Genomic DNA, 14,749 nt, shown 5'->3' with positions numbered 1-14,749 from the left:
CAAGTTGGGCTCATGCCAGTATCACAGTTTCAATTAAAATTAAATTTGGAGGGGGGGGGGGGTTATGGAACAAAGCACGATCTGATTATGAGGCATGTCCGCATAAAGGGAGACTCCGAATTAATTTTGACAACCTGGGGTTATTTAACGTGAACCTAAATCTAAGTACACGAGCACTTTTTGCATTTCGCCCCCATCGATATGCGGCCGCAGCGGCTCGAGCTCAGCGTCACAACGACTTAGCCACTAAGCTGCCACGGCGAATCCAATTCAAATTTGTATATTGATTGCCCTACCTTTGGCAGAAGCGCAGACGAACCAATGTTCCAGAACGGCAGAACAAAAAGTGCCTAATGACAGTTTCTAAAGGATTACGCGTGAATAATGAACTGTTTCGCGACGCCTCAGAGGCATCATTGCACCATTTCTGTATAACCCTGAAGCGGCCAACTTTTTTTGTGCAGGCAAGCGCAGCCTGGTCTGCGGTGACTCCGAGACACCGGTGCCCGTCAGGACCAGCAACGGGAGCGTCACGTTCGTGCACATTACGAAAAAGGACGAGGGGAGGTACGCCTGTTTTGTGGACAACGGCGTCGGAAAGCCGCTTAGGAAAGTGATCCGCGTGGCCGTCAACGGTAAGCAGATACGCCGGACACCCCATCGACTCCAGAAGCCCCAAAAATACTCGGGAAGCAAGACGCGCGGCTTCCCTTCCGCAGCCCCGTTCCGCCTTCGGCTTCAGCGAAACCATTCGACGGGAGATTTAAAAAAAAAAAAAAAAGCTCGACAGTGCTTGCGCTCTTGCACAAACGGGACATCGTCTTTAACTGTTGGCACCACATTTAATAGAGCCATAAGATATAAGGCGTCCAACACAAGGCAGTGTCAGAGACGACAAGGAGGACTCGGTAACGATGATAAAGGGCATAAGGTTCTGCTTGCAATGTGCGCTTAAATTTTAACACAAGAATATTTCTGCATTTTTGTTCACTTCTCAGTGCGGCTGCTTTTAATACCGAAGATGGGTACTGAGGGGCTGACTAGAAAGGCGCCAGTTGCCACAGCACTAATGATGTGCTCCTTCCTTTCTTTTAATTATTGTTATTTATTTGAGTTAGCTTAACAGTGTAGTTGGGTGAGATCAATTATTTATCGTCGCCTGAACAAGATCGATTGATTTTTATAGCCTGATGGTTCTTCTGGAAATCAAAACACACGTTACGAATCGCACCCGACACGAACAGTTTCCTTTCGAACATTAAAGTGCATGATAGTTGGCAACGCCAGAGCAAACTTATGATTTGTCTATTGCCATTGTCACGCTTTTTAAGCATTTACGTTAGAAGAAGCTTATAAATAAAAAAAAACACATGCTGATCCCACGCGCTGTGGGAATCGATGTAAGCGAAGATTGCGATGCTGTTCGCTTTTATTGACGATAATTAGCGGTGATGTTGGCGGCGAACGTGCAATTTCTTCAGCGTTTAGTCCAATACGAGAGTGGTGAGTTGATGTTAAACGTTACCTTGCGTGCAAAACTGCTGTTTGTCTATGTAGTACACAGAACACACAGGGAGACGTGTTTGCTTCAGGCGTTGTTGTGCGCCATTGTTCATAATATCTGGGAGGGTTGATTGATTGATTGAGGTTTGAGCTTTAATGGCGCAAGGGCGAGGTATGGCCAAAGAGCGAGGGTTGAGCATTATCATTGCCTCACATGGAACATCGCATCCAGGCAGAAGTGTTAAACTTTATTTGAATTATGGGGCTCTACGTGCCAGAACCACAATCCGATTATGAGGCACGCCATAATGGCGGCCTCCGGATTAATTTTCACATCCTGGTGTTCTTTAGCGCGCATCTAAATCGAAGTGCACTAGCGTTTTTGTATTTCGCTCCCGTAGAAATGCGGCTGCCACGGTCCGGACTGAACCCGCAACCTCCAGCAATGCCATAGCCATCAAGCTACTGCGGCGGCCACATAAGTGGTGATTTTACGTGTGGCCGCTTCTGTAGCGTCGCCTAGACTACGGCGTTTTAATGCGGCTTTACGTCTGCGCTCTCTGCGTCAGTTGTCCGCTTGGCAAATTTGCGTGGCGTTTATTTTTCAGAAACAGCAGAAGTGCACCCTACCTTCAGCTTGCCCGCTACCACTGTTTCCTTCCCTTCTCACACCATCTTTACCCCCTCCCGCCCTCTCGCCCTGTAAGGGAACCAATTCTCTGACCCCCCCCCCTCTCTCCCCCACCTCGATGCAGTTCTCCATACAGGTCCCCTCTGAACTTGCTCGTTAGTAGAAAGGCAAACGCTGCAGTTTCTGCAACGCTTTTGAGGGGGGCCACGGATACGGATAATTACAGCTTTCAAGAGGCTAAAGTAGCGACACCTAGGGTGCTCCAGAGGTCATTGTGCACATGCCACGCGTTGGAAACGTCCAAGCTAGTTTCTCGCCTCGACGTTTCTTTCTGCCACGCTCCAGCCATGTACATACAACACTCTGAACACCCCCCCCCCCTTTCCTACGCGGTGGACAAGAAAGCGGCAGCAGCGTAAAAATTCAAGGGAAAGGCAAAGAAAGCTTCGCTTTAAAATAAGCCTTCAAAAAAAGAGTAAAGGGAGCTGGCCAGCCCCTGCCTGAACACTCTTTGTACTCGCTCTGCGTCCGTCACTCGGTGCGCACGTGCGAGGTTTCCTTGTATCTGCTTAACCTGTTCCCGCTAAGGCGGGAAAGGCCTTAAGTTTTACAGTGCGGAGTCATGCAGGTGGTTTCTCTCGAGTGCCGACCAACATCTCAGCACATGTGATACACGCCATGTTTTACCACGATTCTTTCTTCGCGATCCCAAATCTGTACCCAGTTTGTGCACCCACACCGACATTAAATAAAGTTTTATCACAAATTTCATACAATCTCACGTCTCCTTCTTCATCTCCAAACGGAGGTCGTAACTAATGTTTACACTTTAAGTGAAACTGTATTGTATCTCCAGTGTTTCTCGTTGATTGTACGAACGAAAATTTTTCCGTTACTCTGTTTGCACTGCCGTAGTTTACCGTATACACGATCATCACAAAAAAAAATAAAAAATACGCCTCCAGACCTGAGTGTGGTTTTCATGCTGACTGTTCGATACCGTGTCGGTCTCACTACACATGACGCCGGCTTCCCGATCATGAGATAACTGGGTTCTTTCGGGAAGCTTAGCGTTCGCGTCGCTCACTCCGTTTCCTCGATTTCTACAAAGGACTCCTAGCGCCACACTTCAACATAAATTAAAGCAGTAGCAAAATTGCAGGTTTGAATGTCTGGTCTATATTATCCATTGCAGTTAGAACTAAGACAGATGGATTAATTGCTGTGTTTACACAAAAAGAAAAAAGAAAGAAATGGGCAGAATGAAAACGAAGTTGGCTAATCTGTAAATGACGGACATTGCGGTAAGCGCCTCATGAGGTTGAAGTGAAGACACATGTTTTCGACATGAAATTAATATGCGACGTCGCGGTGTTGAGTTGCAATGTTCTGCATCTGATCTAACAGTGCTCCCTTACTTTTGTTTCCATTATGAGAGTCCTTGCTTTGTGCATCCAATGCTACTTAGTGCCTTCTTCAATGTAACGTTCCACGTCCTGTCTTTCCAGCTGTAGCAGAAACGTAAGACGAACACTGTCTACCTTTCGTACTCTCTCGCATCGCGTGGCGTTATGAGACGGTGGCCACGAGCGCACATGCTAATGGTGGGATGCTCTGCACGCGGACACTCGCAGTGCCGGCCAAGTTCACCGAGAAGCACAGCGTGGTCACCGCTCGGCGGGGCGAGAACGCGCGGCTGGTGTGCGACGCCCAGGGAGACCAGCCGCTCACCGTCGCCTGGTCCAAGGGCGTCCAGAAAATCGACCGAGGGGGAAACTCACGGTAAGATTCTGCTTGCTCTACTTTCCTTTTTCTTTTCCTTCGTTTTTTTGTTCATTCTTTATTCTTCTTGTTAGCACTTCACACCGTGTGTCCCAGCTAATGTTAGCCAAGTTGTCCCCCACCCCTAAAAAAAAGAAAGAAGAAATAAAGAACACTGTACAACACACAATTATAAGACTTACGGTGCTCGGTCCTCAGAGGGCTGACGACGGAACACCGTAGGTCTTCAAATCGTATCTTGCACCATGTTTTGTAAATCTTCTTTTTTTTATTTCGTCGAACATGTTGGCTAACGTTAGCTGGTACACCCTGCATAATACCTAAAGTGTGTTCAAGCCGGCAATGTCAGACAAATCGACTGTGAAACTACAATGCGGTGATTTACATGACTTGAAGCTGTCAGCTGTTATACGGCAAGCAGCGATTGGGCACCTCTCTGACGTTCGTGACATGATAACTTGGCGATAATGTGTACATCCATGCAAGGTCTTATCTGACAAACTGAATTCTTAAAAGTGTGCGTGTATACACATAATAGACAGGAAAAGACGAATATAATGGAGGCTAAACGTGCATAGATTAAGCGAAGACCGACTACAGGCAATCGACAACTTGCGCGTTTAACGCGTACATCTCGTGACACAAATTAAAACTGCGAGCAAATAATGAACCAGAAGGTGCCATCCACTGGCACAGGACAATCAGTGGCGATCCTAACAGCGCCGTAGCACTTCAACAAATAAATATCGTCGACAACGGTACTGGCGAAGTCAGTGAGATTGTAATCGGTGTAGCGTTAAATAAGCACCAGCGGCGGTAAACACTTCGCTACTAGGCCTACTTTGCTATGCCGCTCATATCACATTTCACATCCTACTATCTACTGTGTGCTTGTGCGTGGCGCTATGCATCCCATAGGCAAACAATCTGCAGCGGGTTGCTTTACTAGAGCATCAAACTGAAATCAAACAAGGTGTGAAATTTATATTCGCTATATGTGCCTACGGGAATGCGTCGCTATCGATGTTATTCAATTTGATACCGTTCAAAAGGAGTCGTTCAAATAAATTGTATCGTTAACATACTGACGACTACTGCTCGACCTCGTGCTGGGCAGTTCGAATGCGGACTACAGTGGCGCAGACATGTTATCATGCGCGTTACGCTCTACGCTTGTGTTATTGTCATAACGAAACGGAAAGTACGAGTTACTCTGATTCCCGTACAAATATAGGAAGACATCATTAAACTTGAACACTGCCAGAAAGTCAGCACAGCGCTAACTTCGCTCCAGTTGCTGCTTCGAAATTTCGCCGCTGCCTATAGATACGCATGAAGTCTGAAGCCAGGCAAGACATCTTGCGATCCAGGCTTCATGTAGTCACTAGTACGGCAATCAATAAGCAGTGACTGCCACCTCCCATTCTCATGCGTGCGCTTAACCAGCGTGCCACCTAGTTGTGGGTGTTAACAAATTCAAGTTGAAACTATCTGTCGGGAATTGTAGAAACACTACCGGGAAAAAAAGTATACATATACACCTATATATTTTTACGGTAATTAGGCACGCACTTGATGCGAACACGCTCCAGATACTGTCTGTGAAGCCGGGCAAGTTAAAAGAAAATGTGCGCCTCCAAATCGAACTGCGCGTGGGCTACATGTGCAGCGCTAAGGGAAGGATTTAATTAGGTTAATCGCGTAATTAAATCACGTCACACGGACGGCACGTTCGATCCATGTTTCCGGCCCTGCCTACGGAATGCGGCCGAGAAAGGCTTTCGGTGCAATAGTTAACTTTTATTTTCTCTTCTTTCTTTTTTTTGAAAAATTGAGAGCGTAGCGCGCGCTTCAAAGTGCCGCGCGAGAAAACAAACAGCAAGGACAGCAGAATCACACGTTGCGAAAAAAGGGAGGGAATTATCAAGCTCCCGGACGTAAAACTCGAATAGACTCGAGCGCCTTTAACAGGCAGATCCATCTGTGCTCGGCGTATTGATTTTTCAGCTGCAGAGAACCACCGATGTGTACGCAGTGGTTCTCACACAGTGTTCGAATTTATCTATATGTATCAAGCATGCAGTATATATGACTGAGCTTATCCGTTGTGCTGCAGCCGTCACGTATACGTGGAAAAAGTGTGCACCAATTGTTAAAGACTGCAAAGCACGGCCCGTGTTTTTGCCTGACAGCATTTCGCTGTTCTCTGTTTGCTGTGACGATTTTATTTCGTCTCATGTAGGTTCCTCTTTCTCTTTTTCTTTTTTTTTTCCTAAATGCATTAGCATTAGCCGTGTCAAAGTGGGAGAAAGTGTATGTGTGTGAAGTGTTGGACGTATCCACGTGGTGGGGGTATAATGGGTATGGGAGAGCTAATTGTGTGTTTGTGTACATATACATATGTCTTGCATTTCCCACTCAATCGCCACTGAATCTTTTATGCTGTAAAACAATTGAAACGACATAGCCGAGGTGCTTTAGATCTCGCTCTCAATTGCACAACACATTTACAGCAGAACGGAAAACACCGACGAGAAAACGTGACGGCTTGCAGCTCGTGACGAATGTGCTACGAGCACCGAAGTGTTAATTCGCATTCGGATCGGTGACGCAGCGCAAGAACAACTACGCATCCCGATATTTCGACACGCGTTGCAGAACTCTCCACGCTCAAAATTTATTTGTAGTTCTCACCCATGGCGTCCCTTATAGACAAGCCATATTTCTGGGACGCTCAAATCGATCAGTCAGTCACGAAGAATGGAGGTTTCAGTTTCTGGCGTCATCCGCATAGCGATGAAATCTATAAGCAAATGCCATCGCGCTGATTTTTTTTTGTTTTCTGCGCGTTCACTGAAAGAGACACGGCAAGTACGCACATCTCGACGAACAGTGTATACTACAGAGGCCTGTAACTGCGTATATTGTTTTCAAATGAGAGACACACGGGTTGTTGAAAACACGATGGTGCTTACAGCGGCGACCCGTTGCATTGCGCGCACATCGCTTGCCTGCGCGTCAATCGCGCAAATTTTATAAGTATTCATCGCGTGCGTAAAAGCGTGGAATGCTTTTTTCGCAAAAATAAAAATAAAGGAAAAGAGGACACCGCATCCGCTGGCAATGTATGTGAGGATTACGTCGCAGTGGCATATACATACTAGAGCCCATGTATAACGGAGCAGGTGAGCTCGTGTGCGAAACGCGAACAGTCTGCCGGCGTAACAAAGGAACGGGGTTTTCAAACGGTCACCGCTTCTGCCTCCCATTCATTATGGAAGCACGAATGCCCGCAGCGTGCGCGCGCATGTATTCTCCGCTGTGGCCCAGAAACGCAACGCAAGAATATAACGAAAGAGTGCCCAGAAATGCGACCGAAAGGGCAGGGCAGCGATGGGTTGGAAGGCATAGCCAGAGAAAATTGTACAACGAGAGGGAAATTAATGATTCAAATGTACGCCATTTCGTGAGGCTTTATGCGGAAGCGAACAAAATGTGTTTTAACGAGCTTTTTACTTCATCGCAGTTCAAGTGCACGCGAGCAAATTTTAAACTCGACACAAAGATGTAGGGAAGGATACGAGAGCAATTCTGGCAGCTCGCGAGCAATTTCGTTCGACCACGGAACAAGTAGAACACCATCATCGCATTCTCTCCCTTTTTTTATTGTGTCCGCGTTGTTTAAATTATATTTTCACAGTGATTATTTGCCGGCTGGGTCAGCTTTCTATTATCCTGCCAGTTGTGAAGCTGTGAATCTCACAGTAGATCCTGATTGAAAGTTTCCTGTGAGAAAAAGCACAAATGTTTTTGTTTTTTTTCACTACTAGATGTGCAATAAGCTTACAGTGTGCAGTAGCTTAAGGGCAATTGTGGTGCATTTTACGACGCTCGCCAAGCATCCAAATCGGAAACGCCTACACTATGGTCTCCGAAGATGCGAAAAATAAACCGGTAACGCCACTGAAATGAAAATTCCGATGTCACGAAAGCACGAGCTATTGACGTGCTCGTTCCTGCTGAATATACTGAATTTTGTTATTATGTTTTATTAAGCACCTGCGTGTCGTCCGCAAATTTCTCTAAGCAGAGCTCCTAACTTTCAAATTCCCTCTCGACTCCCGCAATTACGCTGTCCTTAAATCACACAGTACAGCAAAAGCTCCTCGCGCCAAATGGACACTAACACACAAGACGAATACAGGCGACGAGGAGTGCTCCGTCTCGTCTACTGTGACGAGACGGAGCACGCAGTAGAAACGCAGTAGAAGCGTTTTCGTATAGCAACGCACCATCGCCCACGTTCGAGAATCCTGCATAAGTAAGCAAAACATGTATGTGAGCAATGTACCGTGCCACAGCATATAAATGTTCAAAAGAGGCGGGCAAATGTACGCTGGGTATCGAGCAGAAATCACTCGGCTTGACTTTGACGTCACTAACACCGAGTTGTGTGGTCTGCTCAGCAGTGTTGTTCAGCATTCCGAAGCAGCACCGGGACTACGAGAGACGCCGTTGCGGCGAGCCCCTTGTTATATTCGACTATTCGAGATTACTTAGCGCACGCTGTGCTTCAATCATAGTGCAAGAGCATTTAGCACTCCGCCCTCATAACAGAAGTCCTTAACAGAAGGCACACAACAAGAAAGCAGTCACCGGGCGCATTTCACTGCCTGCTTCCCTCTGCCCTAGTTTTAGTCGCAGAGCGCACAAGTCGTCGTTGCGCGCGCGAGGATGCGGACATTCAAAACCGCATACATGAAAAGCGTTACATACACGCACAAGCGATTCTTAACTGCGTAGCGTCTGCCAAAACGGGAGCGAGCGAGCGACCCAAAAAATGTGAAGGTTAAGGAGGCCCCGGGCTATATAGCACAACAAGCGGCGGGGGGATCACCCACGGGCGCCAGTGGCAGTGCCAGTGCCGGCAGGGAGCCCGAAGCGAGCCACACCGGAGGGGAGGAAGAGAACAACGCCGCCGAAAGGGGCCACCAGGCACACCCGGCGACGCGATCAATATTATTCTCCCGCCCTCTTCCGCACACGCCTGCTTCCGCGGACGCTGCAGTGCGGCCCCTCCCGCTCCACATTCCCCAGAACCCTCTCCCGCTCCCCACAACGCTCCGGCCGCAGTAGTCGCCGTGGCTGAGGAGTCTGGGCAGCGGGCCGAGCCAGAGCGCGCTCAGGGAGAGGTGACGTCATCTATTTGGGAGCAACGAACCTGCATCTCTTGCGAAAGAAGGAGCGGCTGTTCCTGCGCGCGCTGGGTCCCCGTGCGTGTGTGGTGTGCATTTATAAGTGATGCAACGAGCCTTGCTTTCTCTTTCTATCTCTCTCTCACCGTCTACTTCTTCTACACAACGCGACAGCGGAGATGGGTGACATCGACAGGTTTCATCTGGCTGTACTGTTAGGCCCTTATCGGCGAAGAAATCCGTGCAGTGCTTTCCTTTGAATCTTGGCTTTCAGACACCGAGATCTTCCTTTGAGAATAGATTACTATTCCGCGTAGCGGAAGAACAGCATATGTTCTTGAAGGGTGTGGAGTGGATATAATGCACCTTGTTATTCGGCAACGCAGAATTGTAAGCGGCGGATATAAGCAAATGCATTATAAACGCTGTTTGACAAGAGTGATCACTAACTGACTTCCCAATTATTTAATGTATGGCACATCTCGGCCTAAATTTTAGATCTGCTGCAACTGCGGAATGAAGCAGCTCAATGCCCAAGTCTTGTTCATTTGAAATATTGAGAGTGGCTGCCTCAATTCCGAAAGTAAAAATGTGCGCCCTGAAATAAATAATTATATACAGCAAACCCTGTGGAAGCCCCTCTCCGCAGGTTTTGTTTGGTCTGTTGAACGTGGTATGCTCAAGTATCTTATCCACTGCTACCAGTTGCCCGCGCGGTTTCTCAAATGTTCACACAGCCAGCGTTGCCGACATGTTTATAGCTAAATACTACAGCTCTACGACCTCGCTTCCTTGGGGTTCAGCGATTTCATCGATAATCGCGAGAAAGAAACAGATTATCTCAAATATATCACGCTTTCAGAAAACCAATATAACTTATTGGGGCAGTAGAGCCACTGCAACGTGCACGCGGTCTTACGCACTGCGCCACTTAACCACGGCCATAGGTCACAGAAAATTAACTTTGTGCCCAGCGGCGTGAACCAAGCGCGAACAATGGAAGTAGCGCCGACAGCGTGCAAATATAGTCCGCAGCCCCGATCTATTTAGGGGCCGCGAAACCGTGGAGGCCTAACTTCGAGGGGCTTATATATACTGGAAACTTTGTGCGCTGTTTCACCAGTCGCCTAGCAGAGCCTTTTTCACCCTCGGCTAAGCCAAAGATTAAAGACGAAGTAAGGCGATCCAGCAAACGGTAATTACCAGATAAGTTGCACTATGCTACAGCCCAGTGGGACGGTAGGGGACATCGAGAGAAAATAATTCAATGTGATTAATGATCGTAATTCCAACCAGGTAACATTTTACGCCATCCGGGACGTCTAAGTGACAGAGCTGCGGAGCACCGGAGAAGACGATGCTCCAAGTCGTGACTCTAGTGAAACAGGATTCGGAGAAACCAACCAAAGCTCTTGTTGATAATGCGCGAACAGTTTCTCTCTTTTTTTTTATTTTGTTGTGTTTCGGCTAATCCCGCACTCTGAATCGGCTTAAGTCACTGAGTGTCCCGTCAGCGTTATAACGCGCCCCTCTCAACGCTTGCTCCTTCGCACATCTTGTACTGGCAGCGGCAACTCGCCGACGTTAGCGCTATGATGTTTGCGTGTAGGCGTGTGTTCTGTATACGGCAACAAAAATATGGCCACAGAGACACAAACTCGCCCATGCGCAAAGCTGGGTTGCAAGCACAGGCGCCACACAACACCGCTAAGCAATGTAACCAAAGTACGAGCCAATGATTAGCTCTTGCCGCCAACGACGCGCATGCGAATGGATTCTCCGAAGCACCGCCGAAAGCGTGTACGAGCCCTAATAGAAACAATGGAAATGTATAAGAGGCTCGAATTGACGTAGCGCACGCAAATAAACACGAAGGTCAGAGGCAGCAAGAACTACGTACTACAGCGTGACTAATGACTCCGCCGAGCGGTGCTAAGCTATGTTCTAAGGCGAATCGCTCATTCGAGACCACAGACGACGACGCCGAGCGGTTCCCACGTTTCGTCACGCTTTCCGAGAATAGAATGTGCTGCAGCCGCGAGACACACGCTAAATAAAAATACAAAAAAATAGCAGAGAGGGATGACACTGTATACATAGCGTTTGCCAGCGAGCATTCCATGTTTTTATCATATACGCGTACGCGAAAAACAGGATACGTACGCTTCCTCTCGCCACCATTCGTGGACCCGCTCAGACGTCGCATCGTCTTTTTTTTTTCATATTCAGCGGCCTAGTTACACCTCGTTTCATTCTTTCTTGTGATTTTTCTTTTCTTCTCTTGTTTCTCCTTCAACCAAAGCTCATTCCTCCAACTTACCTTCCTTCCCAGGTTGGGTCGCGCGCTCGTCCACTATTCTATTTTCCCCTTGCCCCTTACTCATCGCTCCAGTAAGAAAAAGAAAAATACACGGGAAAATCAGAATCGTCAAAATGTGCAACCAGGCGCGCCATGGCCGCGCAATTACCCGGCCACTCTCGGAGTCAGCCGAGCGGTCATTTGTGAAGTCACACCGCGTGCGACGAGATTCCTTTTTATTTCATTCGTCATTCCTTCCTTCTCTCTTTCTTTTTTCTTTCTCCCTCTCTCCTTTTCTTTTCCTTTGCACTTCACTTCCACTGTTTGGCCATCTCCTCCCCGCGTCTCCGACAGCCGCGAGGAGCTTCATTTTCGCGTTTCAGGTCCACGGGCACGCAGCAAACAAAGCAGTGTTTACGGAGCACGCGGCTAGTCTATCGGAATTAATCGGTCGCGAAAACAATCGATCTTTGGAAGCAGCCGCTTGAGCGAAGCCGCCGCTTCGCAGGGACAGCGACATCAAGATTGCAAAATTACAGCGTGCGATGGCCGTGCAACGAAGGGTCACGCCAGCGAGTTTAAGCGTGAGCTAACTTAAATAAGAGGATAAGAAAGCTTAGATTGTCGGAGTTGAAAATTCCATAGTTCGTAGTTGCAATGATGTAGCGCCACGTGGTGTTCTACCAGGATTCCATCCTACGAAAGACCGGCTTCAGTTGCCACGACGCTGTACAGCAGCGAAAGGACACAGACGACACAAATTGATCTTGTTATACCTAGCATTTTAAACTCATGCTATGGTGCCAGAACGCTTCTTGCGTTTTGCCTCCGCCTGCTGATTGTTGTTTTCAGAATCCCTGTTCGAAAGCAGAGGTGCGCGTGGTATTCTCTTTTTTTTTCCCCCGACAACTACAGTCAGCTGCTATAGAACATAACGGAGAAATGCCACAAAAGCAGCTAACGAAAAAAGATGCGCCTGTGAGTAGATGAAGGAGAGAGCGAGCAAGATAATGGTGGTAAAACGGTGCGGCACGACCATTGACCTTGCCCAGCCATTATTTCCGCGACTAAGCAGAGAGACACACCTGAAAAAACGAAGTGATGATGGCTTCTCTCCGGCGCGACGACACTTCAGGCGTCCGCCCAGGGCGAGAATGTTGCGGTGTCCGAGGTTATAGGCACCGCCTGCCGGCATGACCGTAACCTTCAGGAAGTCCCTCTGCACACAAAAATCACACCCGCCGATTTGATTGCGTTTTTATTCAGAACGACTATTTGTAAAGCTTGAAAAGCTTCAAAGGTTGCTAACTTGGCCATGCCACCCAGACGGCAACGGCAGCTTTTCAATCGTAGTAGGTAACAACCTGCTAAATACAGATATGTTGAATAGGGTATGCAAATGTTTCATAGATAACTGTATTTGTGATTCGATTGTCATGCCAAAATGACGAAATCAGGATATGTTTTGGTTTACTGGGAATAAATGAAGTGACCGATGAAGCAGCTACGAGTGTGACGCAGCATTTCTGGGCGATTGCAGGCTATTCAAATTTCAGCAACCTAAATGAACAGCATCATCGTCATGATCATCATAAACGGCCATCTGTCTTGAGTTCACTTAAGGTCAAAGGACGCTCCCAGAGATCTCCAATTACGCTGGTCCTGCACAAGCCCAACCAATCTTGCGTCTGCAATTTCATCCCGCCATCTTATCCTCTGCCAGCATTCACTAAGCTGCCCTCTCTTTGGCGATGGTTCAAGCGGGCGCCAACGGTTACGTGCGCTCCATCACCAGTTTTGACAGGAAGACACAATGGCATGCCCATTTTTGTGCGTCGAAAAAAAGAAGGCTGCGTCCATTGTGTGCGTCTATGCGGTACACCGTGCCGGAATAGCCCACTGCCGCCATTCGCTAAAGGAAGATACTCCCAGGGGCGTGGCCAAGGCATTAAGCAACATTCTTCTCGACAAAGTTGTATTCAAAGACATGCATCAAACAGCGTTTTCTGTTCAACGCCCCGTACAAGCGGCGCAGAACGTTAGTGACACCCTCGACAACTCGAAGTGACTGACGCCTGAATGCACGGGCGGGAACGCGTCCAGCCCAGAGACGCCAGTGTGCCGAGTCATCCGGCGGAAATTAGGCGGCACGACGAAACCGCCAAGGCTTGCTCGCAAACGGCCGCATGTATACCCAAACAAATTCTTTGCCTTCGCTGAGAAAGAAAAAAAGAAATTGTAAAAGCAAAGTAGGAATTTTTGGACACTCTGACGAATCTAGTTGCAACTAACAGCAGGGTCATGTCCCGCAGCGTTTACGGTTTTCCACAGCAGCCATGGAATGCATGCATAATCGCGTACGGCGCGTACGCGCGATGTTCGTGTACACAAGGCCCAGATTGTATGCTGTACTGTAGATTGTATACTCTAATATTGTGTGCGAAAATTTCTGCTGCGGTGGTATTACTCGTAATTCCTGTCTATGCCACCACATGCTTGCTATTTAAAAAGTTATATTCCCGTAACAGTTACCAGCATGTTGAGATATAGCCGACTACTCGCTGAGCTCTCGACCTATATTTCTCTCTTTCACTGCACGGTCACCTCTCCAAACTAAAGAAAATGAACTCACAAGTCGCTGCAGTTTTACGGCATCTATATAAATACCAAATGGCAAAAATCGGCTAGGGTAAGCGATATCCTTGAATTTTGCCAAGACATGAGCTTAGGTAGCAAGCTTACTTGTTTTGGCATCTTTTATGCAACTTTTCGTTCATACTTTCAACATGAAAGTGATCATCCAGTTGCAAATAGGTGAAATCAATCAATGATTTGCGATAAGCCTCGGCTAACGCCACTGCCCAAGGTTAGAAGAAACAATTTATAGTGGCAAGACAACTTGGTAAAGAGAGCTCGCGAAGCTAATGATTTTCTGCTGACGTTTCCCAGGCGAGAAATAAGAACGCGGCATCGCATAAGCGAACGCAATTGTTCTTGCGCCACACGATAATAGAGAGTTTTAGAATTGGGGGCCCAAGCGGCTTGGGGACCCAAGAAAATTGCGCGCCACAAGTGCGCATGCGCAGAACCCAAGCCAGTCTTGCGTTCTTGCGTTCGCGTTAACCCAAGACCCAAGAATTGAAAACTAGCGTGGGCCCCCAAGCCGTCTTGGGCCGCCCTCGTGGGTGACAGCGATGGCGTACAGCAGATGGTCGCAGAGCATACGTTATTTACTTCGACTGATTTTCGTCATTTCACATGGGTGAACTCGCAGTTTTTTCGCAGCGCGTCACAAGAAAACACCAACTAAGAATACTTTGCTTCGATTGGCTTTGCTTG

At 47.8% G+C, this 14,749-nt stretch overlaps 1 protein-coding gene across 5 annotated transcripts in view; it reads left to right on the top strand.

The window, feature by feature from the left end:
* LOC135908390 (cell adhesion molecule Dscam1-like) overlaps positions 1-14,749 on the top strand; it is a 52,234-nt gene that overhangs the window by 14,115 nt on the left and 23,370 nt on the right. For 3 of the 5 annotated variants that reach the window (XM_070539010.1, XM_070539011.1, XM_070539012.1), the window contains exon 5: positions 3,769-3,916. In XM_070539010.1, the coding sequence (XP_070395111.1) occupies positions 3,769-3,916 (148 nt within the window). Of the gene's footprint in view, positions 1-464; positions 636-3,768; positions 3,917-14,749 lie in introns of all 5 variants that reach the window. The other 2 variants (XM_070539009.1, XM_070539013.1) reach the window with 1 other exon arrangement.

Source organism: Dermacentor albipictus, chromosome 5, assembly GCF_038994185.2.
Source record: "Dermacentor albipictus isolate Rhodes 1998 colony chromosome 5, USDA_Dalb.pri_finalv2, whole genome shotgun sequence".
Taxonomy (NCBI): Eukaryota; Metazoa; Arthropoda; class Arachnida; order Ixodida; family Ixodidae; genus Dermacentor; species Dermacentor albipictus.
This window is presented reverse-complemented; position numbering and strand designations above follow the sequence as displayed.